The sequence below is a fragment of the Bufo bufo genome, chromosome 11, assembly GCF_905171765.1.
Source record: "Bufo bufo chromosome 11, aBufBuf1.1, whole genome shotgun sequence".
Classification (NCBI taxonomy): Eukaryota; Metazoa; Chordata; class Amphibia; order Anura; family Bufonidae; genus Bufo; species Bufo bufo.
The window spans coordinates 96,903,965-96,930,932 of record NC_053399.1 but is presented as its reverse complement, the minus strand read 5'-3'; the positions used below and the strand labels follow the sequence as shown (position 1 = coordinate 96,930,932).

Below are 26,968 nucleotides of genomic sequence, written 5' to 3'. Positions count from 1 at the left end.
AAAAATGTGTGTTTTCTGCCTGTGAGTGATTAAGTTAGCCCATTGTGTTTGTTAATTGTATCACAGGCCGAGGAGGGAGGGGTTGTGTACAATTGCTGGGAGTGTTTCCATACTGCAAATGCATGCGATTGGCTAATGTAAAAACTGTCTTTCACAAGGTCCCCAGGGGAGTGTCCCTTGCTAGAAGACCTGCATAAAAGGCTGACATGTAGCCCCATTAAAGAGTTCCTGTTTTACCCTCAACATAAAGCCTCGTCTCATGTGTGTGGGGAAAACACTGGGGAATGCTATACGCTGTATACTCCCCTGGCTATAATCCCCGAGATCTTTTAAAAGCTTGTTCCTGCATTGCTTTCTGAAGGAAGAGAGGTTCACCCACAGGAACCTGGAAGCCTTGTCGTAGGTCCAGGGTGGGTAGAAGACGGCAAGATCCCAACCAGGCTGCGGCGGTTCGTGGGTTCAGCAGTGCTTACGGTGTCAAGTTGAGTGCTTGGAGACCTCGGGAAGCACTAGGAGCATCCATCAACGGAGGTACCCGGTCGGGGTGCCAAGAGATCCATTACAATGATGTAACTCAGGATCAGTACAGGATAAGTAATGTATGTACACAGTGACTGCACCAGCAGAATAGTGAGTGCAGCTCTGGAGTATAATATAGGATGTAACTCAGGATCAGTAATGTATGTAGTCGGTGAGTTAGCTTTTGTGAAGATATATTTATGTGCGAAGAAGTCCAGGTAATAGTAAGGACTAAGGGGGGGATTTATCTAACCGGTGTAAAGGAAAACTGGCTTAGTTGTCCATAGCAACCAATCAAATTCCACCTTTCATTTTTCAAAGGAGCTCTGGTTGGTTGCTATGGGCAACAAAGCCAGTTTTCCTTTACATCGGTTTGATAAATCCCCCCTTAGTCTTTACTATTACCTGGACTTCTTCGCACATAAATATATCTTCACAAAAGCTAACTCACTGTGTACATACATTACTTATCCTGTACTGATCCTGAGTTACATCCTGTATTATACCCCAGAGCTGCACTCACTATTCTGCTGGTGCAGTCACTGTGTTCATACATTACTTATCCTGTACTGATCCTGAGTTACATCCTGTATTATACTGCAGAGCTGCACTCACTATTCTGCTGGTGCAGTCACTGTGTACATACATTACTTATCCTGTACTGATCCTGAGTTACATCCTGTATTATACCCCAGAGCTGCACTCACTATTCTGCTGGTGCAGTCACTGTGTACATACATTACTTATCCTGTACTGATCCTGAGTTACATCCTGTATTCTACCCCAGAGCTGCACTCACTATTCTGCTGGTGCAGTCACTGTGTTCATACATTACTTATCCTGTACTGATCCTGAGTTACATCCTGTATTATACTGCAGAGCTGCACTCACTATTCTGCTGGTGCAGTCACTGTGTACATACATTACTTATCCTGTACTGATCCTGAGTTACATCCTGTATTATACTCCAGAGCTGCACTCACTATTCTGCTGGTGCAGTCACTGTGTACATACATTACTTATCCTGTACTGATCCTGAGTTATATCCTGTATTATCCTCCAGAGCTGCACTCACTATTCTGCTGGTGCAGTCACTGAGTACATACATTACTTATCCTGTACTGATCCTGAGTTACATCCTGAATTATACTCCAGAGCTGCACTCACTATTCTGCTGGTGCAGTCACAGTGTACATACATTCTGTAATATATGTATATTATAGCTGGCACCTACAGAAATCCACGCAGAAGACTCCCATGTATAAACATAGATTGGTTTTATTTGGATCAGAACTATTACTATTTAACAGTATTGGATGCAGAGAGCGGAGCGGTGGGATTCTCAGTTCCCACCTCAGTCACTAGGAAATAGACTACAAAGAACAGCTTTAACGTTGCATTCCCTTTTGCACTATTGCTTCAATCACCATGAAGCTGCGTGGAGGTCGCTCTGCTTTACAGCAGATCTCACCAATCACAGGATTAAGGGAACCAAGATTAGAGAAAACGATCCACTTGATTTTGGTCACAAATATACACACGACAACAGAGCAGGCGGGTGTGGAATGTAAAGGCATTGCGGTGTACCCTCGAACAAAACATTAAAACCATTTCATTCCTAGCCAATCAAAATTTAAATATTTTTCAAGTTTCCCTAAAAATTATGCAAAAAAAAGGAGGGGGGAGAATATGGGGGGTAATATATGAGATCATGTGCACAGTCTACGGGTTGTTCGATGCTTAAGACTTTGGGAGGGTAACATTCCAGAGGTGAGCAAGGAGAAAGAGAAGACCTAGGAGATGAGTGGATGAACTGTTTGGTAATCTGGAGTTTCCGGTGATTTGCTCGTTCAGAGGATTTGCCTTGGCATGCCGTAGCCAGTCATTCCGGACTGGGAGGCTCCTTTGTTGGTGCCCATCTGTAGACCAATGACGCTCTGCCCTTCTTTTAATTTATCTTGGGAAAATGCACGTCTGTTTTCCATGGATTTTCTGAAAGAAATATGAAGACTATTAGATCGGGGGAAAAAAAGATAAAGGCTATGCTGTTTCGACCAAGCCAGCAATTAACGGGAAGGAACTGTTCTTTTCCGATAACTGCCTGCTCCATTTACATTTACACCTCCATTGCCATCGCTCGTCCTTATGCAGATTCATGGTTTCGGGGCAGCAGATCACAATTTATACAGCGTGCTCTGCTGCCCAGGAATGTGATCTGGTGTCCACATCAGCAGTGATTTCAGCCAATGAACAAGCCGATTATAAGGGACGATTATCGGGATCGAGCATGAGGATCATTTAATCACCTCTCCAGAGGATTGCCCAGATTTGTTGAGGGTACCTGCAATCGGACCCCTGTGGAACCACAGGATAGGTCATTTCAGGGCTTAAGCTGATCATATACATAATATCAGCCAAACCCCCTGATTTTTGGCAGGACTGTCCAACTTTCTAATACCTATGACATCTGGGGCAAAAAGGGTTTTCTGTCAGTGACTTTCTTCCCTCTCGTTCTTGAGAAGACGCACACTTTCTGCCCTGCATGGGGGGGGGGGGGGGGGGTAGTCCAGCCTACAGCCAGTGCTACATGTAGTTATCTTTTGGCTGCCACTTGGATTGCAGCACTGTTCAAGAGACACCCCTATGGAGCCCCATTCTTCTAGGAAACAGCATGGTCTTCACATGGGTAGTGAGTAGATTCTTGGGGTTGAGCTTAACTAATGAGTTCTCAAATAAGTCCCATTCTGTGGACAAGTACTTAAAGGAATAAAATGAAAATACTTAAATATTATTTTATAATAAATATATTCACAAATACCTTTCATTACTTAGAATGGCTTGTTTTGTCTAAGGAGCAATCATTAGGAGAAATAAAGTGGCCGCCGTCCTATCAGTACACACAAAACCTGTCCTAAACACACAGGAGGACAAGTTACTTCACAATGAGCCATAGTGCTGCCTCATCCTCCTCTCTGCTCTGCTTGTCAGGAATCATGATCCTGAATACAGGTGAATCTCTGTGGGAATGGAGATGATGAGGAGACATGAGGAGGGCGAGGTGTGGATAATGAGCAGCAGCACTTGTTTACAGTCTCCATTACCACAGCCTGTCCTGTCCTGTCCATCCTCACTGTCTCTTCATTAACTAAATTCCCCAGAGATTTAGCTAAAGTTCTTATCATCTGTATCCAGGATCATAATCCCTGACAAGTAGAGAGAAGGAGGAGGCAGTTTTTTACCTCAGTGTTGTAAAGTAACTTGTACTCGTGTGTGATCAGGACAGGTTTTGTGTGAACTAATGGGATAGCGGCCATTTTGTTTCCCCTGATGATTGCTCCCTAGACAAAACGAGCCATTATAAATAATGAAAGGTATTTGAGAAAATATTTATAATAAAGTCAAATTTTAAGTATTTTCATTTTCTTAATTCCTGGAGAACCCCATTAAACATGCCCTCCTGATTTGGCTTAAAGCACTCACTTGGGAAACCAGTTTGGATCTCCACGGAAAAAGCCGTCGTCCTTTGTAACTGCCAAACCACCCAAGTTCATCAGAGTCCTCTGGACAGTAGCCATGTCCTTTCCTATGACAGAAAAGAAAGACATTATTGAAGGGATCAGTGGAGTCAATGTCCAAATTGTGAAACCTTTAAGAAATAATAGCGTAGTGTATATGCCTATGTTCACCAGAGGCACAACTCTGCAAATTGGTAGATGTCTCTCTCCTCTGGTGAACGTGGCAGCTGCTCAATACCTCCAAGAAAGCATCCACTACACAAAACGGGGAAAAAAAAAAAACAGGATCCATGCGGCACCGCCATTAATCAAGTCTATCCATGATCAAAAGAAGGACGAAGTTCTTTAACATGTACAATGTGTTTCGAGTAAATCAGTAAAGAGGTGGGACTGATCTTGACTATTAACTATTTTAGCCTTCTTCTGATCATGGATTTACAGGATTAGTGGCAGCACCAGGTGGATCCTGCTTTTTTGGCATTGTCAGATGGTTGCGAAAATAAAATGGTCCAGAAATTGGTTCAGGATGATATTCGATGTGATAACGTAAACCAGCATCTCAATAAAAGGATGAACCCATGGGACTTCAACATACCTTCCCACAAGTCAACTGTCTGGAACAAGTCGGTAGCAGCAATGCCGTATCTCTCGCAGGCCTTCAGGAACTGAGACACCTGCTCCATCTGTTTGAAGGCCATTGCGGAAGTCTGGATTTTAGCCACAGATTTGGGGGCAAGGGAGTTGATTAGGTGGCTAAGTACCTAAATGAGAAGAAATAAATACAGATGAGTTTATTGAAGAGATTTAGTGATTTGCAGTAGCGGTGTATGACCCGCTGAGCCCTCGTTGTGATATTCACTATTTTATAGTTTTATATTTTGGGGTTTTAGTAAACTTTCACACTGAAGTCCTTCTTTTTCCTGAAAAAGTAACCACTATTAAACATCCCCAGATCGAAATCCATTTTCAACCGTGAGATTTTTTTTTTTTGTGGTCACGGCATTATGGTACCAAGTTTCCAACCATTAGGTGGCACTATTCAGTTTAGAGTTAAAGGAACTTGCCGGAATAATCTAGCATACAGTATGCCTAAAACTTTTCAGGGCCTGAACCTAGCGGCATGTTGGGATGCGTTTTTAGGGTAGGTTCACAGAGTTTTTGGGAGGAGGTTTTAAGGCGTTGTTTTTCTGCAGCTTTTCAGCCAAAACCGGAAGTGGTTCTCTAGGTTTGCTGTGTGACCTGTGCAGAGGTCAGGAAGGAGCCGATAAGCTGTGATATCACCTATAGGGAATTGTGGATCCTGTGTTGTCTGCATATATAGGTGATATCTCTTATTCTAATCCTGCCTGTAAAGATAAGCAGACAATTGCAGTAAAGTGATCTCTGCAGACCAAGAAGTGACGCCCATCAGTAAGGCTCATTTAGAGGAGTCGATAATCCTTACGACTGATGGACGATAATCATGTAAAGTGAATATATGTGGCGACTGAACGTTTTTACTAAAAACTCTCGTGAAATAGATGATGTGAACAAGTAAAGTCGTTGGTCGTTAATGAATTGTGCCAATATAAATGTGGATTGTCGTCAGTCACCAGAGCAATTCTCGACTCTGCTAAATGAGCCTTTAGACCTCGTGAACACTGCAGGATTTGGTTTTTTCCTTCCAATAGATTGACGTGGAAAATAATGACCAAAAACAGAAAAACATGGTCATTGTCTGATGACACATTCCCTTTAAGTCCTTTCTTCTCGGATCCACTTCTGGCTATGGCTCAAAAACCTGCAGACAAAACCTCTCCAAAAACAATGTGAACCTCTCCTAAGAGCTCTTAATTCCCAGACAGAACTGGGGCACCGTACTCCTACTGCAGGCGAGGGAGACAAATAAGTCTAAGCTTCCCAATAGATGGAAGTAGTCCTTTGAAACAACCCTTCATCCAAAACTGATTTTTTTTTAGATGTGGGTGGTATTTCTCTCTTTGGAAGTCGTGTGCACCAAGATTGTAAACCCCAGACCTCGGCACAATCAATTGTGGAACAGAATTTTTGGCTCTGCCGTTTTCTTTAAGGTCAATGCCAAGAGCCCATCAGTAGTCCTAAAGAGTAGGTCTCTAGACAATATCTACAAAGATTTCTTATCACTGTAGCAGCAAAATCCATCGTACTCACAGTGCCGTCCTTCAGCCACTTCTGGAAACCTAACTTCCCCTCTTCTTCTGGACGCCCACATTCAGGAGGGCACTGACTGACTATCCACTGCACCAGAATGATCTCCAGCTCTGGGTTGTACTTCTGGTCAATCTTCAGCTGGACTTCCCTGCTCAGTCCGTATGAAGGTCCTTTGTTTGCCATTTTAGTGGTTGGTGGTTTGGGTCTCTGTAAGAAAGAAGCAAGAATCTAAGTTAAAAAACTAAAAATACCTAGATGTAAGGATGTGACACATCAGGATAAGTAAGGCTTAATACTCTGGATAGGTCATCAGTGTCTGAGCGGTGAGGGTCCGACACCCGGGACCCCTGCCGTTTGAGACTAAACCGGTGCTCCTGCCTTTTCTCTGCTTTTCCTAGGCGGAGTGACAACACGTTCATGTGTCACGTGCCCTCAGAGCTGCGATACCAAGCGCAGCCACTATATAATGTGCGGCACTGTGCTTGGTGAGCTTCCAGAAGGCAGTGCCAAAGCCTTCTCAAAACAGCTGAAGGATGGTGGTCCCGGATCTCAGACCCCCCACCAAATCAGATACTGATGACCTGTCCAGTCGGCACCCGTTTCCGATATTGCGGAACGGATGCAGACCCATTTGCGGACGTATGATTGTACCCTAACAGGATGTGAAAGGATGGTGTGTGCAGAAACATCAGACCATCTATAGCTTTCTTGAAGTTCAAGTATAAAGCTATCTCCACAATTAAAGGGTAACTGTCATTCTATTTTTTATTTTTGCAATGTGTAGGGGCAGTGATGCCGACCATTTTTGTAATATACTTTAATTAATGAAACTGAACATTTCTATTAGAAAAATATCTGTAAAGTGGCGCATTTTGAGCAGTCTTCCCTTTACATAGTACAGTCCGTGTTGAGCAAGTCTCCAGACAGAGGAGCGCCGCTAAGGCTCAGAATGCGCCGCTTTACAGCTATTTTTCTAATAGAAATGTTCAGTTTCATTAATTAAAGTATATTACAAAAATGGTCGGCATCACTGCCCCTAAACATTGCAAAAAAAATATATATATAATAATAATGACAGTTACACTTTAATGAGTTGACCTTCAACTCACCAAATTATTACATAAGCCATAGGCAGTTAAACTCTTCAGCCTCTGAGAGGTCCGGAAATTCACAACCCACAGGAAACTCCCTCGCCATGTCCTGTTTGTGTTACACGGAAGCTGTAACGGTGAGCCGCAATACATGGGGACTCAAGTCTTCATGTGAAAAACTTCATAAAAAGGTTAGAGGAGTAACAAAAAAAACACTATCCGGTATTTATCAGGGCTTCACCCCCTTCCTCAAGAAGAACGGTCCGACCTCAGCTAGGGCCCCTCTGCACATGCATGTGCTCCTACTGTGATCCATATGATGGGCAGCAGCTACCTCCAATGCCTGGTCGCCGTTTGGTAAATCGGTACAAAGAGGTGTACAGCAGCGTATAATACAAGGCCCGACAATGGGATTGCTGTGGCAGAGAGGTCAGTTTCCATTGGCAAAAGCTCGGTAACATAATACGCCCCGTCGATAACCCCCCTGACTCAGCGTTCCTCTATTACAGTAATTACTGATAATGAGCCGGAGCGCTGTATAAATACACCGTCTACAGCAATCACATCATATGGGGGATACGATCCAAGTGTACCGCACAGAGATTAAAAGGCACCGATTGCCTGCGCGCCCCCCCGGCCAAAGCAGCGATTCCAGATAAGAATACAGTCTGTCTATTCATTCAGTGATGTACCCCGTGCCTCATGCCTGACCACAATGACCGCCGTCCTCTCCTGTACTGTGACCAGCAGCCATCCTAAGAAATGACTTAATTCCCAGGTGACTGAGGTACAGTCAGTGCTCCGTATTCCCTGCATTTTGCTCACCAGGAGTTTGAATATCGGGTGTGTTGTCCAGACACGGCCTCAACAAAGAGGTGAGCTAGCCAGATAAGTAGCCCAAAAGACGACCTACCCGTTACATGCAAATATGCCCTGAGAAAGCAGTAGGGCTCAAGTAGCTCCAGAACCTGGCAGATGTGATGGACGGCTCCGTTCTCACACATTCCAACTCCTGTCTCTAAACAGCAAAGCAAACAATGTCATGTATGAACCCAGGTCCCCCTCCACAGCTCCAGCCGGCACAGTATTTTTCCACAATTTGTTCAGAAACCAGCCAAGATTCTGTCGTGGGGAAAAGATAGCCAGGCAGTTGCTAAGAGACAAGACCGCAGCCTCCCCAGGTCCTGCGCCGATGATGCAACGGCAATATGATTTACTAGAGATTAACAAGCTCTTTTCCGAAAACCACCAAGTCCTATGTGATACAGCAAGAAGAAACGGAGAGACTACAAGTGCCACCGCAGCCACAAACTATACAGAAAGAAAGGAGTCACTTTGTAAATACATCACAGTACTGATCTGTATTATACTCCAGAGCTGCACTCACTATTCTGCTGGTGCAGTCACTGTGTACATACATTACTTATCCTGTACTGATCCTGAGTTACATCCTGTATTATACTCCAGAGCTGCACTCACTATTCTGCTGGTGCAGTCACTTTGTACATACATTACTGATCCCGAGTTACATCTTGTATTATACTCCAGAGCTGCACTCACTATTCTGCTGGTGAAGTCACTGTGTACATACATTACTTATCCTGTACTGATCCTGAGTTACATCCTGTATTATACTCCAGAGCTGCACTCACTATTCTGCTGGTGCAGTCACTGTGTACAGACATTACTTCTCCTGTACTGATCCTGAGTTACATCCTGTATTATACCCCAGAGCTGCACTCACTATTCTGCTGGTGCAGTCACTGTGTACATACATTACTTATCCTGTACTGATCCTGAGTTACATCCTGTATTATACTCCAGAGCTGCACTCACTATTCTGCTGGTGCAGTCACTGTGTACATACATTACTTATCCTGCACTGATCCTGAGTTACATCCTGTATCATACTCCAGAGCTGCACTCACTATTCTGCTGGTGCAGTCACTGTGTACATACAATACTTATCCTGTACTGATCCTGAGTTACATTCTGTATTATACTCCAGAGCTGCACTCACTATTCTGCTGGTGCAGTCACTGTGTACATACATTACTTATCCTGCACTGATCCTGAGTTACATCCTGTATCATACTCCAGAGCTGCACTCACTATTCTGCTGGTGCAGTCACTGTGTACATACAATACTTATCCTGTACTGATCCTGAGTTACATCCTGTATTATACTCCAGAGCTGCACTCACTATTCTGCTGGTGCAGTCACTGTGTACATACATTACTTATCCTGTACTGATCCTGAGTTACATCCTGTATTATACTCCAGAGCTGCACTCACTATTCTGCTGGTGCAGTCACTTTGTACATACATTACTGATCCCGAGTTACATCGTGTATTATACTCCAGAGCTGCACTCACTATTCTGCTGGTGAAGTCACTGTGTACATACATTACTTATCCTGTACTGATCCTGAGTTACATCCTGTATTATACCCCAGAGCTGCACTCACTATTCTGCTGGTGCAGTCACTGTGTACATACATTACTTATCCTGTACTGATCCTGAGTTACATCCTGTATTATACTCCAGAGCTGCACTCACTATTCTGCTGGTGCAGTCACTGTGTACATACATTACTTATCCTGCACTGATCCTGAGTTACATCCTGTATCATACTCCAGAGCTGCACTCACTATTCTGCTGGTGCAGTCACTGTGTACATACAATACTTATCCTGTACTGATCCTGAGTTACATTCTGTATTATACTCCAGAGCTGCACTCACTATTCTGCTGGTGCAGTCACTGTGTACATACATTACTTATCCTGCACTGATCCTGAGTTACATCCTGTATCATACTCCAGAGCTGCACTCACTATTCTGCTGGTGCAGTCACTGTGTACATACAATACTTATCCTGTACTGATCCTGAGTTACATCCTGTATTATACTCCAGAGCTGCACTCACTATTCTGCTGGTGCAGTCACTGTGTACATACATTACTTATCCTGCACTGATCCTGAGTTACATCCTGTATCATACTCCAGAGCTGCACTCACTATTCTGCTGGTGCAGTCACTGTGTACATACATTACTTATCCTGTACTGATCCTGAGTTACATCCTGTATTATACTCCAGAGCTGCACTCGCTATTCTGCTGGTGCAGTCACTGTGTACATACATTACTGATCCTGAGTTACAATATACTCCAGATCGGTAGTCAGTCTGTAGTTTTTGGAAACAGTCAGCAAGGACCACTGAGAGATTTCAGAAGTTCATTGTATTTACTCAGCTTTTTGTGTAGATCACGTCCATGTGGTGCTCAGTGGTGGACATATTTGTGAAGGTATTCCTGGCCCCTTCTGAGAGCCCCCGTTAGAGAGGCATCATGTGGAGCTCATGGAGGATGACATGGGGCGTCCTGTATAAGAAGGACACTATAGTATGGACACTATACAAGGCAGCAGAACGCTGGATCCCCACCTTGGCAAACAATCACACTCCTCAAATCAGAGCCTCCACCCTGATGTCCCTACTGCTGGGTGTGAACATTGCCGTCCACGCAGTGTGTGTCAAACACAGCCGTGCCCTAAAAGCACACAGTGAGCCTGCAGAGAATGCCAATGCCAACCCCACCCATCCCATGGAACATGAATGTGGACCACAATTGCAGGGTGGCCATTAACCATTCCCACCGTTACAGCACAGACGAGAGTGGAGGACACGTCCCTGGGCTCAACGGTGCAATTTCTCCCACTGAAGATCACCCAGTTGCACGAGTATTGGAGAACTTCTTTTGATTGGTTTTTAGGAAACAGATGTGGAACTGAGATGTGATGGACTGTGCCAGTGGTTGACTCTGTCCCATAATCAGGAACCTTGGAATTTTCTTGTTTTGAAGTTCACTTCCTACAAGGACAGTTCATTGGTCACAGTTGTTTTGAGGATCCTTTGGTTTTATTGCTATCAGAATGGAGCGAGGTGAAGAGTTAACGTGTAGAGGAAGCGGTGAGGCAGATGTCTGTAGTAAGAGGATGTGAAACGTGTGCAGCGGCCAACACGTTATTATATGAAGCAGATCCCAGGCCTTGCTATAATCACTGTGACAGCCATACACAAGCAAAGCTGCGTGTCACGTGAGCCCGTACCCCTCCGCAAGCCAGGACGCCGGCCTGCACTCTGCATATGCGCTGTACAGATGTAGCAGTTGGCAGTTCATTCCTAAACTTCTAGCAGGAATAATAGAGGACGGCACAACATTGAATTATATGAAAATATGCTCTGGAATCATTATTGAGCGGAGAATGCAAGTACGATAGGCCGACCTATTCCTCGCGATCCCCCCCCATACAAAAATCATCCAAGTCAGGCTGTAGACATGGAGGCCTACGACAAGGCTGATCAAGCTCAGGTAACGGAACGGGTGTGTTGTCATGGGGTTGTCAGAGCACAGGAGCGGATAACTTGGCAAATTAGTCATCCATTACCAGGTGTTTGCACTTGGTTTCCCCAGCAGACTTAGTTCCTGCTGAGTTGACATATTATATATAGACGGAGCTCGTGGCAGGGACGGAAGATCTGGACACCATCATCTTGTTTATCAGAAAATCCTCCAGATCCACATTTGTTACAGATTTATCATCAGCTTAAACTATTTAGCCCCGAATTACTAAACAGACGGCGCGTTTCTTGGATGTGGCCACTCATGGTTTCATATAAGACCCATCCTACTGCTCAAAGGTTCACCCTAAAAGAGAACACTCAAGGACTTTGAGTCCTGTTTACACCGGGAGATGTGCTGCCCATAATGATGATTGTTAGGCCCACATAGAAGATGAGCAGGCAGGAACGTGTTCTTATGAACGCTCCTTCGACCGATTATCTGCTTGAGTACAAGTGACTTTACTCTCATCAACCATAACATTAAAACCCCCAAGAGATGACGTGGGCAACATTGCCAATGAGTGGGATATTGAGCTTCCAGGAAGCAAACAGTCAGTTCTTTCAGGAAAAATGAACAAAGCCAAAAATATTTTGGCTAGACCATGGTTTCTCAATATTTAAGAAATGATGGACTAGGCCTGACCATTGGTGATCAAAGTTCAAGCCAAAATTTGCCCAGGGTCATGGGGCCCAAGGCTCACCGATGTGTGTTGTGAAATGAAGGGGAGCCCATCTGGTCTGAAGCCATAGAAGTAGGAGGAATTGTTGATTGACACCCTCAGAGATCTTGTGGAGTCCATGCCTTGATGGGTCAGAGCGATTTTGGTGGCATGACGTACACAGGATTAGGTTTTAATGTTACGGCTGGTCATTTTAGATTTCAAAAGGAAATTGGTAGAGGAATCTTGAAAAATCTCTTTGCCTCCTCCTTTACCCCGTAGACAATCAGACATTTCATTCTGTAATGAAGTCGGACGCACGGAGAGCATTTTCGCCACGTCTGTTTCGGGTACAGAGCAGATACTTAAGCTCTCAGGGTCTTGGCAGAGCCGGGCCACAGGAAGTCTGGGAATTGTCCGGACGAGGGATAAAGTTACCACATTTATGAATTATGAATTGTACAAGTGCCAGGAGGACAGAAAGCGGGATGGAGGCCATCGTAGTGAAGTCACACACATGACCAAGCGGTGGAAGATGGCGAGAGGGCGCGACTCCTGCACCCACAACATCAGGTCTGCATGCTGTAAAATGTACCTTGTGGCTGCTTAGTACATATAGGGGCATATATTAACAAATTTATGTAAGTTTTCTCGTGTTGAGACTTTTTGCTGTTTTGCGCCTCCCTCGACAATTTTCGAAAGTAACGGGAAAAAAAGGGTGGTGTTTAGAGGAGAGGGAGTGGCCTCTCACAGACCAGCATACTTACCATAGCTTTTATTAAGAATTGTCAAATTATGGTCCAAATCTACACCTCGCAGATACTGCCAAAATATGCACCTCTTAATAAATGTATCACATTGTACTCCAGCTCACTACTTATTAATCCTGGTGTATGAAATGGCGGTATTAGTATATTCCCCCCCCTAAGGCCCACCGGGACAGCTCTCATTGTCGTCCATTGAGGTCACATCTCCACTCCCTGACCCATCTGTGACCGCCAGAGGTTCAGGCTGTTCTTCCTTCCCTCCATCCACCATGCTTTAAACTGCTGTTCTGATAATCAGAACATTGGTGCCTACCAATTCTGGAGGAACTTGAATAAGGCATGAGGAACGCGAAGAGGATGGAAACTATTCATTCATGGCTCATGCCTCAGAGTAGTCATTGGTGGAAGAGACACAACCAATGTTATTGTAGTTTTCTGCTTCTTCGTTACTACGACAACACAGCCTAAACACATAAGTAAAACAGCGAATCCCACAACTGGTGCGGCTGTCGCCATAGCAACAAACAAACACCGCACAAAGCAAATACCACAACACCCACAAATGAGAAAAGTCAGACAAAAAGGTGCAACATCGACAGCGGCAGATCCTGCTCGAAAACACATACGTATGAAAGACAATACCACGCGCCAAAATCCGGCGCTGCGCACGTGGTCCAAAAACCAACCACAGCACTGTGCGAACATAAAAAACAAAGTACATACAATAGTGCCATACTCACTATAGAAAATGTAAACTGCTAATTCTGCGTTCTAAATGTCAGATTCTTGGCAAATACATTTAGTACAAAATCATTTGTGCCTGTCCGTCAACGTCAAGGCGATCTCTTTAGGACTATATTGGCCACGTGGTCCGAAATGGATTTCACCTTAAAATAAAAATTTTTAAAAAATCTACAGTAAATACAAGTCTTCACGTCGTCCTCTTCTGCCACGTGGTTATTAATTTTGTGCAAAAATGTTATAGCTGATCCTGGAAATGATGGCTGTCATCTCTCCCCGCCCCAGCAGAAGATATGGTTGCCACTGTCAAGCGAAAGACCTTGTAATGTAGACATACGGGATAAAGAGGACACCTCAAAAGTCAGTCAGGGGTCCTGAGGGCTACGATTTCTGTGGGAGGACATATGGATTGCCACTCAGCTTTCCCAGGGACAGATAAGTAAGAAAAGGTTGACGTGCTCTTGAGTTACCCCCCCATCCTTTGTTAGGGAGTTATTAGAAGTGAGACACCAGATAATCACGCCTCGCAAGTAAGAACAGAGCCAATCTGCTCAGCCGCAGTTGGAATTTGGTAGCAGCCGGTATGGTGAGGCCCCGTTTCCGGACAGATCCATTATGATGGAACGGTTACTGCTCCAGATGTGACGTCTCTGAGAATGAATGTGCTTTATAGAGGATTTCCCAGAGGAGACATCTATTTACTATTAATAGAGACTGATCCACTAAGCGAGACTGAGTTTCCAGGACGTACCAGTCATACTCACCCAGGAGATTATAGCCGTATAATGGGCTTCTTATGAGTTATCCCATTACAGAATCAGTTGCTCTATAGCTGCTGTGATACTACAACTCCCAGCATACCCTGGCAGCTGCCCAGGATCCCAAAAATGTGCTACTGTGCCAGCTATTCCCACACTTCTGCTCTTCAGGAAGTTACATGTAAGCATCCTATCAGCAGCCATTCTGAGGCCACTTCCTGTGCCCGCCACTCCAGGGGTGCACCTAACCTTTCTGCTGCCCGAGGCGAAAACTGAAACGGCACCCCCCCATGCCAATTTCTTAACCTAACCCCTTTGCCACAATGCAAGCGCTCATTGTCCATGGCACTTCCGCTGCCCCCCTCTTGTCTCTACCTGGTGCTGCCTGAGGCGATCGCCTCACCTGGCCTCATTGGTGGTGCATCCCTGCGCCACTCCCATGCCACTCTTCATTAGCAAGAAGCTACTTGTAAGCAACCAATCAGCAACGACTAAGGCCACTTCCTGCACTAGACACTCCCACCCTTACTCTCCTCATTCATTAGCAGGAATTTACATGTTGGTACCCAATCAACCACCAGTCTGAGGCAACTTCCTGTACCAGCCACTCCCACACCACTGTTTTACATGTAAGCAACCAATCAGCAACCATTCTGAGGCCACTTCCTGTCCCAGCCGCTCCCACACCACTGTTCTCCTACATGTAAGCAACCAGTCTGAGTCAACTTCCTGTGCCAGCCACTCCCACACAACTGTTCTCCTACATGTAAGCAACCAATCAGCAACCACTCTGAGGCCTCTTCCCGTCCCAGCCACGCCCACACCACTGTTCTCCTACATGTAAGCAACCAGTCTGAGTCAACTTCCTGTGCCAGCCACGCCCACACCAGTTCTCCTACATGTAAGCAACTACTCTGAGGCCACTTCCTGTCCCAGCCGCTCCCACACCACTGTTCTACATGTAAGCAACCAATCAGCAACCATTCTGAGGCCTCTTCCTGTCCCAGCCACGCCCACACCACTGTTCTACATGTAAGCAACCATTCTGAGGCCACTTCCTGTCCCAGCCACGCCCACATCACTGTTCTCCTACAAGTAAGCAGCAACCACTCTGAGGCCACTTCCTGTGCCAGCCACTCCCACACCACTCTTCACCTTCATTAGCAGAACATTACATATAAGCAGCAGCTATCTATGCCCCATCACTTCCCATGGTAGCATCATGTCTTATACTCCAGTCACATCCAGAGCTTCTTACCTGTTACCAGAAGGCATGGCATTGGGGACGCTCAGATCTCCTCCGTTTAGAGCTATGCTGTCCGGCTACACACCTGACTGTGGAGTGCAGATTAGTCTCTGTCGATTTCCAAGGCCAGCTGGCAGAATTTCGAAAGTTTATTTGGGTGTGAATAGAGAAAAAGCAGGAAATAACTCAAAATCTATGGAAAATGGCTACTGGTGATAACAGGAGCGGTATTAATCTTGCCCCGTGAGATCATGTAAACCGAGTATGACATGGCGGCTTAGCGCTGGAATGTGCCGCAAATCCCACAGATGAAGGCTTGGCACGGAACGGGCAGCACACCAGGATTCCTTTTTGGGAAGAGCATTGACATAAATGGTATTATTCTAACCCCCGGCACAGGGATGATGGGTGATCTGCCCACTGTCGAGGTGACGGTGACCTCATGACAGCAGCAAATCAGCCCCCAAAAACATCCGACCCTAGTGTATTGCTGTGTCTGCGGTAAAACATCTCTGGTCTCAAAAGCTGACAACTCAGAGGAACACCACACATAAGAAAAGCTCCCTCACTGCCCTGGGAGCCCCGCGGATGTGCAGCCCCTCGCAGGGCCTAACCCTCCCCCACATCCAGAGGCTCCCTGGCGTGGGGCCCATCCACTCCTCTCACCAGCTCCATTAGAAAGATGATATTCCAATTGAGAAATTCTTGTGTCCAAATTTGGGAGAATTTCCACAGCATTTGGAGAAATTCCAGCCCCCGTTTCCTATGCAGTCTTGTCATATTTTTTGATTGCCGGGAGCTTTACATGACCGCCGTCAAACATGAGCATTCTATACTTAGCAAGTCTATAAATATGAAAGCTGGCTGAAAACCAAGATGGCCCCCATGACAACTTCTATTGGGGTTGCCACCCAGGACCAGAGCGTTATACAGCAGCTCAGGAGCGGGAAACATCTGGGAAAGCTTGGAGACAGTAGGCAAGTATCAGACCACTGGGAAAGCTGGGTGATGCCTACAGGACCATAATTTAGATGGCGATGCCTCCCCCCGGCAGTAATCGGAGCCATCCCCAGGAACAATGTGCCACCTGGTACCCCCTGGCATGAGGAAGTGTACACATTAGTATGGGTGTGGTACAGTAAATCCTCCCCTCGGGGGAACAGGACACCCAGGTAGAGGTGGAAATTACCCCTAATCATAGGAGGTCACTGTCTGACGCCCTCCCTGCCCCAGGACATAAATTTCTATAGGCTTCGGGATATCTCCATTGTGTACAGAGGATTATAGACCCTTATCTGATGGTACGGGTCACGAGGGGGATGGGGACTGCATGAGCTGAAGGTTCCTACTCTGATAAAGCCTACCTACTTTTCTTGAAAGTTGTACCTTTCCTCAAGTATTCTTCCTGCGAGTTATAACACCCAGTTGTCAGTTTATTCATACATTTCCAGGAGCAATAATAGAGGTCTATGAGAAAAGAGGACTCAAATTTTTTTTCTTTATGGGTAACACTGAAACATACGTGTCGGGAGAGGCGCGGAGAGTATAATATATGCTCGAGCCAAGAGTACTAGAGTATGAGGGTGTCAGGAGGAAGGCTGTGCGCTATGTAAGGTGTATGGCCACCCTCCAGCAGGCATTTTGTGAATATAATAGAAAGTGTTCTGACAAGCTCAGCATCTAGGCCGCCCCCGCCCTGCAGCGCGCCAGCTCCCAAACAATAGGCCCAACCTGTGATATTTGCATTAGACGATGAGTGGAGGGTGTGAGACACATGAGGTCACCCCATGGCTCAGAACATGTCCCGTCTTATCGGCGAGTCGCACAGACGACATGAAAGTGGTGACAGCCATTATCCCCGCTAATCCCCCAACACTTCACCTCACTAATGATTTTTTAATGTGATCCCTACAGTCCTGCCGCGAGGGAGAGACACATTATCCGCAGCGATTTCCATGATGTCAGCGAGGTTTCTGTGCCAGGCAGATGCTGCGATGGACCATGAAAGCTGAACACACACACACTACATCTGTGTCGGCTAAAGTTTACCAATCATCGACTGTGTATGGTGCCTCTCGACAGTAGAGGTCAGGATCGGGCAAGCTGGAGTTTAACTGCCCGATCCTGATGTTCAGGCAAGCTTGGCATGCATATGTATCAGAGGATCGGGACAGACAACTGTCGGCTAAATGCTTATTCAGCTGAAGTATATATCTCAGATAAGGTGTTGTAATTTGGTCCTCCAACCACTGAGGGTGCTATTCTGGACTCTTGAAAAGCAGGGTAACCAGATTTATGGGCGCCGTAATGAAGTGGGCTGCCTCATATCTGCAGTACAACTCCCATAAGATTGAATAGACCCCAGTAGATTTAAGAGCTGGGTTTATTAGTCCCCAGAAGTTCCCAACGCCAGCTCCACACCCTCACATCACAGAAATAATAATGGCTCTCGCCTACGTGGATTCTGGCGTTCAGTGATGAAGATGCGCTAGGGCTGTCAGAGGATTAATCCTCTCATCATTGTAACAGGAGGCACTGTAATGTGAGGATGGGACTACTGCAGAAGATGGCAGGTCCAGACACACACCGGAGGCCGGGCCCAACCATTGTCCCGTCACACAGACCGAAAGAAGACTGCATTCTCGATACAGCAGCTTAGCCGAGAGTATCACACATTATAGGATTTAGATACATCAACTCAACAGAAAATATGGCATAATAGGATTACATATGCTGCTCTGCAGGCAGTATCACAAATGGTTTAGATACATTTACTCAAAAGTTTTTAGATATAGCAGAATAGCAGACAGTACCACACGATAGAATTAGAAACAGAAGCTCAGCAGACAGTATCACCCACAAGATAGGCTTATATACACTGCAGACAGGCTTAGATACACTGCAGACAGGCTTAGATACACAGCAGACAGTATCACACACACAGCACTCAGCTTCCTCTGTACTGTACTGCTCTATCCTAGTCCAGAGCTGGCGGCTCCTCTGTACTGTACTGCTCTATCCGAGCCCAGAGCTGGCGGCTCCTCTGTACTGTACTGCTCTATCCTAGTCCAGAGCTGGCGGCTCCTCTGTACTGTACTGCTCTATCCTAGCCCAGAGCTGGCGGCTCCTCTGTACTGTACTGCTCTATCCTAGCCCAGAGCTGGCGGCTCCTCTGTACTGTACTGCTCTATCCTAGCCCAGAGCTGGCGGCTCCTCTGTACTGCTCTATCCTAGCCCAGAGCTGGCGGCTCCTCTGTACTGCTCTATCCTAGCCCAGAGCTGGCGGCTCCTCTGTACTGCTCTATCCTAGCCCAGAGCTGGCGGCTCCTCTGTACTGTACTGCTCTATCCTAGTCCAGAGCTGGCGGCTCCTCTGTACTGTACTGCTCTATCCTAGTCCAGAGCTGGCGGCTCCTCTGTACTGTACTGCTCTATCCTAGTCCAGAGCTGGCGGCTCCTCTGTACTGTACTGCTCTATCCGAGCCCAGAGCTGGCGGCTCCTCTGTACTGTACTGCTCTATCCTAGTCCAGAGCTGGCGGCTCCTCTGTACTGTACTGCTCTATCCTAGTCCAGAGCTGGCGGCTCCTCTGTACTGTACTGCTCTATCCTAGCCCAGAGCTGGCGCCTCCTCTGTACTGTACTGCTCTATCCTAGCCCAGAGCTGGCGGCTCCTCTGTACTGTACTGCTCTATCCTAGTCCAGAGCTGGCGGCTCCTCTGTACTGTACTGCTCTATCCGAGCCCAGAGCTGGCGGCTCCTCTGTACTGTACTGCTCTATCCTAGTCCAGAGCTGGCGGCTCCTCTGTACTGTACTGCTCTATCCGAGCCCAGAGCTGGCGGCTCCTCTGTACTGTACTGCTCTATCCGAGCCCAGAGCTGGCGGCTCCTCTGTACTGTACTGCTCTATCCGAGCCCAGAGCTGGCGGCTCCTCTGTACTGTACTGCTCTATCCTAGCCCAGAGCTGGCGGCTCCTCTCTACTGCTCTATCCTAGCCCAGAGCTGGCGGCTCCTCTGTACTGTACTGCTCTATCCTAGTCCAGAGCTGGCGGCTCCTCTGTACTGTACTGCTCTATCCTAGCCCAGAGCTGGCTGCTCCTCTGTACTGTACTGCTCTATCCTAGTCCAGAGCTGGCGGCTCCTCTGTACTGTACTGCTCTATCCTAGCCCAGAGCTGGCGGCTCCTCTGTACTGTACTGCTCTATCCTAGTCCAGAGCTGGCGGCTCCTCTCTACTGTACTGCTCTATCCTAGCCCAGAGCTGGCGGCTCCTCTGTACTGTACTGCTCTATCCTAGTCCAGAGCTGGCGGCTCCTCTGTACTGTACTGCTCTATCCTAGTCCAGAGCTGGCGGCTCCTCTGTACTGTACTGCTCTATCCTAGCCCAGAACTGGCAGCTGGAGCGCCCAGTCTATGTTCCATCTGTACCTCAGTGCTGGACTGAGCCACTGCCCAGGGAATTCAGGGCATCAAGCCTTCCGCAGGCAGAGCGGCTGCTTCTAGCATCATGTTTTGTGGGTACATTATCTCTTACAGCAGCGAAATAAAGAGGCTGATTGGGTCTTTAATCTGACTGGGATTGAAAACAGGCCCCGCTGTGGAGGCCTCGGCCATGAATGCCCCTATTGTTTGCTCCTTACACCTGTAATTTATGGGGGTTTGTTTTATACAATACAAGACAATAGTACATGTGTGCAGCCAGTGGGTACACCGCCATACTAGCCTAGCCCAGGACATCACTGTATGATAGGAAAAGATCGTCACCAGGACCTGTGTGCAGCCAGTGGGTACACCGCCATACTAGCCTAGCCCAGGACATCACTGTATGATGGGAAGAGATAGTCACCAGGACCTGTGTGCAGCCAGTGGGTACACCGCCATACTAGCCTAGCCCAGGATATCACTGTATGATGGGAAGAGATAGTCACCAGGACCTGTGTGCAGCCAGTGGGTACACCGCCATACTAGCCTAGCCCAGCTGTATGATAGGAAGAGATAGTCACCAGGACCTGTGTGCAGCCAGTGGGTACACCGCCATACTAGCCTAGCCCAGGACATCACTGTATGATGGGAAGAGATAGTCACCAGGACCTGTGTGCAGCCAGTGGGTACACCGCCATACTAGCCTAGCCCAGGATATCACTGTATGATGGGAAGAGATAGTCACCAGGACCTGTGTGCAGCCAGTGGGTACACCGCCATACTAGCCTAGCCCAGGATATCACTGTATGATGGGAAGAGATAGTCACCAGGACCTGTGTGCAGCCAGTGGGTACACCGCCATACTAGCCTAGCCCAGGATATCACTGTATGATGGGAAGAGATAGTCACCAGGACCTGTGTGCAGCCAGTGGGTACACCGCCATACTAGCCTAGCCCAGGACATCACTGTATGATGGGAAGAGATAGTCACCAGGACCTGTGTGCAGCCAGTGGGTACACCGCCATACTAGCCTAGCCCAGGATATCACTGTATGATGGGAAGAGATAGTCACCAGGACCTGTGTGCAGCCAGTGGGTACACCGCCATACTAGCCTAGCCCAGGATATCACTGTATGATGGGAAGAGATAGTCACCAGGACCTGTGTGCAGCCAGTGGGTACACCGCCATACTAGCCTAGCCCAGGATATCACTGTATGATGGGAAGAGATAGTCACCAGGACCTGTGTGCAGCCAGTGGGTACACCGCCATACTAGCCTAGCCCAGGATATCACTGTATGATGGGAAGAGATAGTCACCAGGACCTGTGTGCAGCCAGTGGGTACACCGCCATACTAGCCTAGCCCAGCTGTATGATAGGAAGAGATAGTCACCAGGACCTGTGTGCAGCCAGTGGGTACACCGCCATACTAGCCTAGCCCAGGATATCACTGTATGATGGGAAGAGATAGTCACCAGGACCTGTGTGCAGCCAGTGGGTACACCGCCATACTAGCCTAGCCCAGGATATCACTGTATGATGGGAAGAGATAGTCACCAGGACCTGTGTGCAGCCAGTGGGTACACCGCCATAGTTCCAGTTACGGGGGGCAACCCACCTATGACATCAGACCTGACGTTGCTTTATGGTTGCACCCTGTGTTCCTGCATTCATGTAGAAACCACAACCTTCAAATAATAAAGCCATGAATGCCATGTAATTCCTGATGTGTCTCAAATCTAAAAAAAATTATTGAATTAGGAGGAAAGTGAGTGGACTTTGCTGAATGTACACCCGCCATCCCAGACGCCGTGTCCTATAATAATATTTTGTATGGCGCTGGGTTTACACTACATAGCTATACAATAGAAGGTTACAGGATCCCTGTCCCTTTAACCAAAGATGCATTCGATCTCCAGACCGCAATCGGTCACGGTAAGCAACATTATCTCGCTATAAACATACGTGAGACAGTTTCTTGGATCGCGCTCTCCTATCTCCATCCCAGCGGGGTCTTCAAATTATATTTCAATAAGCAGATTTCACTTCCAGTTTATTTTTGTAGCAGCTGGAGGGTAAATTATGAGCTCGTCCTATATGCATGGGCTGTCCAGGCGGCCAGACGTCTATCCGTGTAACAGGATGCGGTATTATCACAGTATGAGGCTGCGCAATTCAGACAATAGTGCACCTGAACCCATCGAAAGAAATGTATAGCGTCCCGGCCAACGTATGCCTCAGAGACGTCTAAAACGACACGTGAAAAGAGCCTTTATCGGGAGGTTATCAGTTCCAGTCATAATAGACTGACTTGTGTTTCATCTTCGCTTGTAGCTTTCTCCAATATAGGAATTCTTGGAAATTGGGGGGTGAAAGAGTCAGATTAGTGCTGCCGAGCATCACCAGAGGAGCTGAGCCGATGGATTACACAGAGCTTCTCTCTCTCTGCTTTACATGGACATCCACTGCTTTCTGACATCTGTGTAATGCCTCAGTTCTCCTTAGGGGGTGCTGCAGGGAAATTGAGTACTTTCTATTGCATCACCTGATCACTGGAGGTCCTAGCACCTACAGCGTGCGACTGGGAGACCTTTCCGATTTGTGCAAGGAAAAGAATCCCTTTAAGGATGACACTAGAGATGGGCGAACTATTGAAAAATGTAATTCTTCTGCATGGCCGAAATTTACAAAAAAGCTTTGTGACAAATTACTTCTTCACGAAGCGCAATTACAGGGAGCGGCGATTGCTCCGCTTCCTGTCTTCGTACCCCTCAGATGCCGCGTTCATACATGATCGTGGCATCTGATAATCCAGTGAAATAAAAATTAATTATTAAATCACACTTGCCTCATCTATTTGCTTGCGACGGGCGGCCGCCACCATCTTGATCTGGTGTGAAATCTCACGTAGCCCATGATGACGTCACCATGCCCGGGATTTCAGCTGGGATCTTCCATCAAGATGGCGGCGGCCGGCCCATCTCCAGCAAATAGAGCTAAGTGTGATTTTTTTTTTTTCTCCGTTTTTTACACTATTTCAGGGAAAAATAGGATTCGCTACCACGAAGCACGAGGAAATTGAATTGAGCTTCAAAGCGAATCAAATTTTCCCTGCAATTTGTATCGAAATCTATTTGACAAAAACCGTAATTTTACGCCATAGACAAATTCTCCATTCTGCATCCCGATCCATAAGCAAGATGTGGATTCTGCCGCAAATTTCTCCCTTTTGTAAAAGTATGGGCCATGTGAATTCACCCCAAAGGGTTTGTTCAGTTCTAGAAAAGCATGTGTCACCCCAGTCCATAGCCGTCCTAAGCGTTTCATCTCCGCTCCGCTGAAGTAAGCAGGGCTTGTGTGTGTCACACACCCGCTATATATCAGGCTGCACGTGCAGGTCTTATAGTGGGAGGGATACACAGTGCGGCCTGCTCCTGGGGACGGCGCGCGCTCTACACCTGGATGATCGTTCTAAATTCTGTCCCGTGCCTCCATTGCCTGATTACCCCCTACCGATACAGTATTCCCAGGACAGTATAAATAAAGTTTATTGAAAACAGCATAGCACACGATCACTGTATTGCAACACAATTTATTACATAGCGTGAGCAAGTCCTGAGCTGTCTGCAAGAAACATTATTTACAGCAGTGCCAGGCTCCACTGAGCTTCCGATTATTTTTTTTAGCATTATATGTGGTTTTTTTCTCGAAATACTTTAAATATTTTTGCCTTTTTCAAGTCTTACAGAGAAGCCCATGAGAGAAATGCCAGAAAAATGCAGGCCGAAGCGGTAAAATCTGCACGGCAAAGACACCTCCCGAAAGAAAGCATTATATGTAGAACATTTCATAAGTCACTATAAAAAGTTAAAGTAACATCTGGCTGCATAAATAAAACGGAACAAAAAAAAAAAATTGCATTTCGGCGCAAAACTCAGCAATTTTTTCTTTCGTCAAGTGGCGGTGGTTAGCAAGGATTTACGCCAGATTTATCAAATGCAACTTTTTAAAATTTGCGCCATTTCACTGCAGTAGGGAAGTGGCAAAAAAATTAAAAATAAAACTAGGTTAAAAAGGCATGGGATTTGGGGGGGAGAGGAATGGGGCGAAAAAAATCTATATTTAAAAAAAATTATAATTTAATGCGCCATATTTGTGAAACAACATGCAAGGTTTGTGAAGGCCTCACGCACACCAACGTATTTTCATTCCGTGTCCGTTACCGCAAAAAAAAAAAAAAAAAAAAAAATAGAACATGTCCTATTATTGTCCGCATTACGGACAAGGATAGGACTGTTCTTTTAGGGGCCAGCTGTTCCGTTCCGCAAAATACGGAATGCACACGGATGTCATCTGTATATTTTGCCGATCCGTTTATTATACGGCGGTGTGCTTGAGGCCCAAGACGGAAGAAAAGTGGACTTTTTCTCGAGAGAGAAAGGTTGGAACAGAAAAAAAAAAATGAAAAGGAAAACGCTGGGCGGCCACACCCTAGGTGCTCTGGATTGCACAGCTCTCCCATTGTAGTTTCCAGCTCCGGGTAAATGTCACTGCTGTTGAAACACAGGAAATAAATGGTCATCAGGCAGCAGCTCGAGAAAACATGCCGAGCGAGTTCTCTGCCTGAACCCACGGAGATATTTTATCAGGAAATCAAATATAAACCAAGAGCTTGGAAAGAACTGTAGAAAATCTGGAGCATAAGGGAGCGGCCATGACTTTCCTTAGAACTGATAGGTGAGCAGATAACTAGGAGATAACACGGAGATGCTGCCCCACATGTAGTCAACATGAGATCATCCCAGGCCGGAAACTCTACGAAGAAAGAATTCCTGCAGTGATTGCGCAAGACGCCTCGGCACGCCTGTCCGTCCTGATGGCCTCGTGGCCGACCAGACACGAGTAATCGAGTGTCCGGGGCCACTCAGGCATCTATGCTAGGAACACCAGGAAATTTGGCCACAGTGGGATGGTACAATCAAAGAGGGGCCCTAAATGTCAGCAGTCCTAGATGTGACACCACAAGTAGCACCAGGCCACACCCATCAATGGTTGAAGGGATTATGGAAATTTTTTGTAATTTTCTTGCCCACTTACTGTGAGTTGCCTAGAAGACCCCCCACCCATACCTTGATCCTTACATTATATTTAATGCCCCCTTACACTTTTTAACGGGTCATTGTACTAAACGTCCTACCAAGAAGAAGCCATTGCGAATTCTTGCAACTCTTCCCGAAGGACGGCTCTCCTGCCAGACATAGATATAATGGGATAATCGGAGGATGGACGGCTCGCGTTATCTTCCTTACGTCACCTCATCTCCATGTAAGTGAATCCTACGGATGTCGGAGCCGTAGAACTGCACATAATAGAGGACCACCTCTAGCCAAGGCATTTGGAACGTACAATGAAAGGGCAGGTGGACTTGGCAAAAATATTATAAATGACATAGACCCCTATTATTTAGTCTGTTTATGGGGGAAGCATTGAAAATTTTATGTCCCTAAAAAGGGACAGCATCTTGACAATTCTGGGCGGAGTCAAAGATAGGCGTGGCCTAGGTAGGACTACTACTGGTGGCAACAAGGACAACTGCCATGAGTAAACTGCCTGAGTAGACCACCTAGAAGACATGTTCTATTTTTTTGCGGAACGGAAATATGGACACACGGACATTAAAATGAATGGTCTGCAAAAAAATCACACGGAATGAAAATACGTTTGTGTGCATGAGGCCTTAACAAACCTTCCATGTTGTTTCACAAAGACCTAGGGGGACGTTGTGCCTCCCGTCTCGGTGGTCTCACTAGCCGAATGATAAACTGTAGATAACCAGATGATTCTGGATTACAGGACGCCTTTATTTCACAATACCCCCTCCCCCCACCTCTTCCTCACCCATTCATTGCCTGGAATGTATAAGGTGGGTCATCCCGGCCAGTGTCATAGAAGAGCTGGTTAACTGCAACACTCTCACATTCCAGAAATGCCTCAATTAACCCAAAAATATGAGCTCACAAGCAGTACGGATAGTCCAGATCCCATAGAATTAGGCAGTAATAATCACATTACCTCAATATCTACAAGTGACGGGACCCCTGTAGGGCCATATGTGAACATAGACCATCTGGCGATTGCAAGCTCTTGTGGCCCAGCCCCAGTCTTTTCCAGCAGTGTAAAGACTTTACAAGCAGATAACAGATCAGGACTTTGTACCAGCACTCATTTCTTATGTAACCCCCAAAACTGGGGGATAGGGGAGGTTAACCAGTGCTACCAGCATGCTGCCACTGGTAGTTCTCCAGCACTGGGAGAGCAGAGCTAGACAGAAAGTATGGGAGGCAGAGGAGGCTTACCTTATTGTAGTGCAGACAGCAGGAAACAAGACTGGAATCAGCCTCTGTCTCCAAGTCTCTACTTTTGCAGCCCTGCCCCCAGAGAAAAAAAAAAAAACTAAGTATGATGTCACCGTAATCAAGTAAAAAAGGGTGTGTAGAGGGCGTAATCTCATCAGGGCGAGAATTCCTACTTGTGATTTCAGGCCAGCGACATGTCAGCTTCATTTAGTGATGGGAAGCCTATTCTTAATGTTCGGAATTATTTATGAGAGCAGATGGAAGTACTGGGGTGGAAAAGAGGGAGAAGAGTAATAAAATGGGAAGTGAATATTAGAGAGA

The 26,968-nt window shown here is 46.5% G+C and overlaps 1 protein-coding gene across 1 annotated transcript; it reads right to left on the bottom strand.

Moving 5' to 3' along the window:
* Positions 1–1,777: 1,777 nt before the first annotated feature.
* On the bottom strand, positions 1,778–26,723 carry TAGLN2 (transgelin 2). Its single transcript, XM_040411468.1, has 5 exons — positions 26,648–26,723; positions 6,204–6,410; positions 4,630–4,795; positions 4,000–4,102; positions 1,778–2,511 (listed from the first exon to the last, which is right to left on the bottom strand). The coding sequence occupies exons 2-5, from the start codon at positions 6,384–6,386 to the stop codon at positions 2,370–2,372; spliced, it is 594 nt and encodes a 197-aa protein (XP_040267402.1). The 5' UTR covers positions 6,387–6,410; positions 26,648–26,723; the 3' UTR covers positions 1,778–2,369.
* Positions 26,724–26,968: the final 245 nt, after the last annotated feature.

What these genes read in the sequence shown, in the direction of transcription:
- TAGLN2 (XM_040411468.1), bottom strand. Translation starts at nt 6,386, where the DNA reads ATGGCAAACAAAGGACCTTCATACGGACTGAGCAGGGAAGTCCAGCTG. An exon ending in AGTGGCTGAAGGACGGCACT is followed by an intron (nt 4,796 to 6,203) that starts GTGAGTACGATG and finishes CTTCTCATTTAG; the next exon opens with GTACTTAGCCACCTAATCAA. An exon ending in GATCCAAACTGGTTTCCCAA is followed by an intron (nt 2,512 to 3,999) that starts GTGAGTGCTTTA and finishes TATTTCTTTCAG; the next exon opens with AAAATCCATGGAAAACAGAC.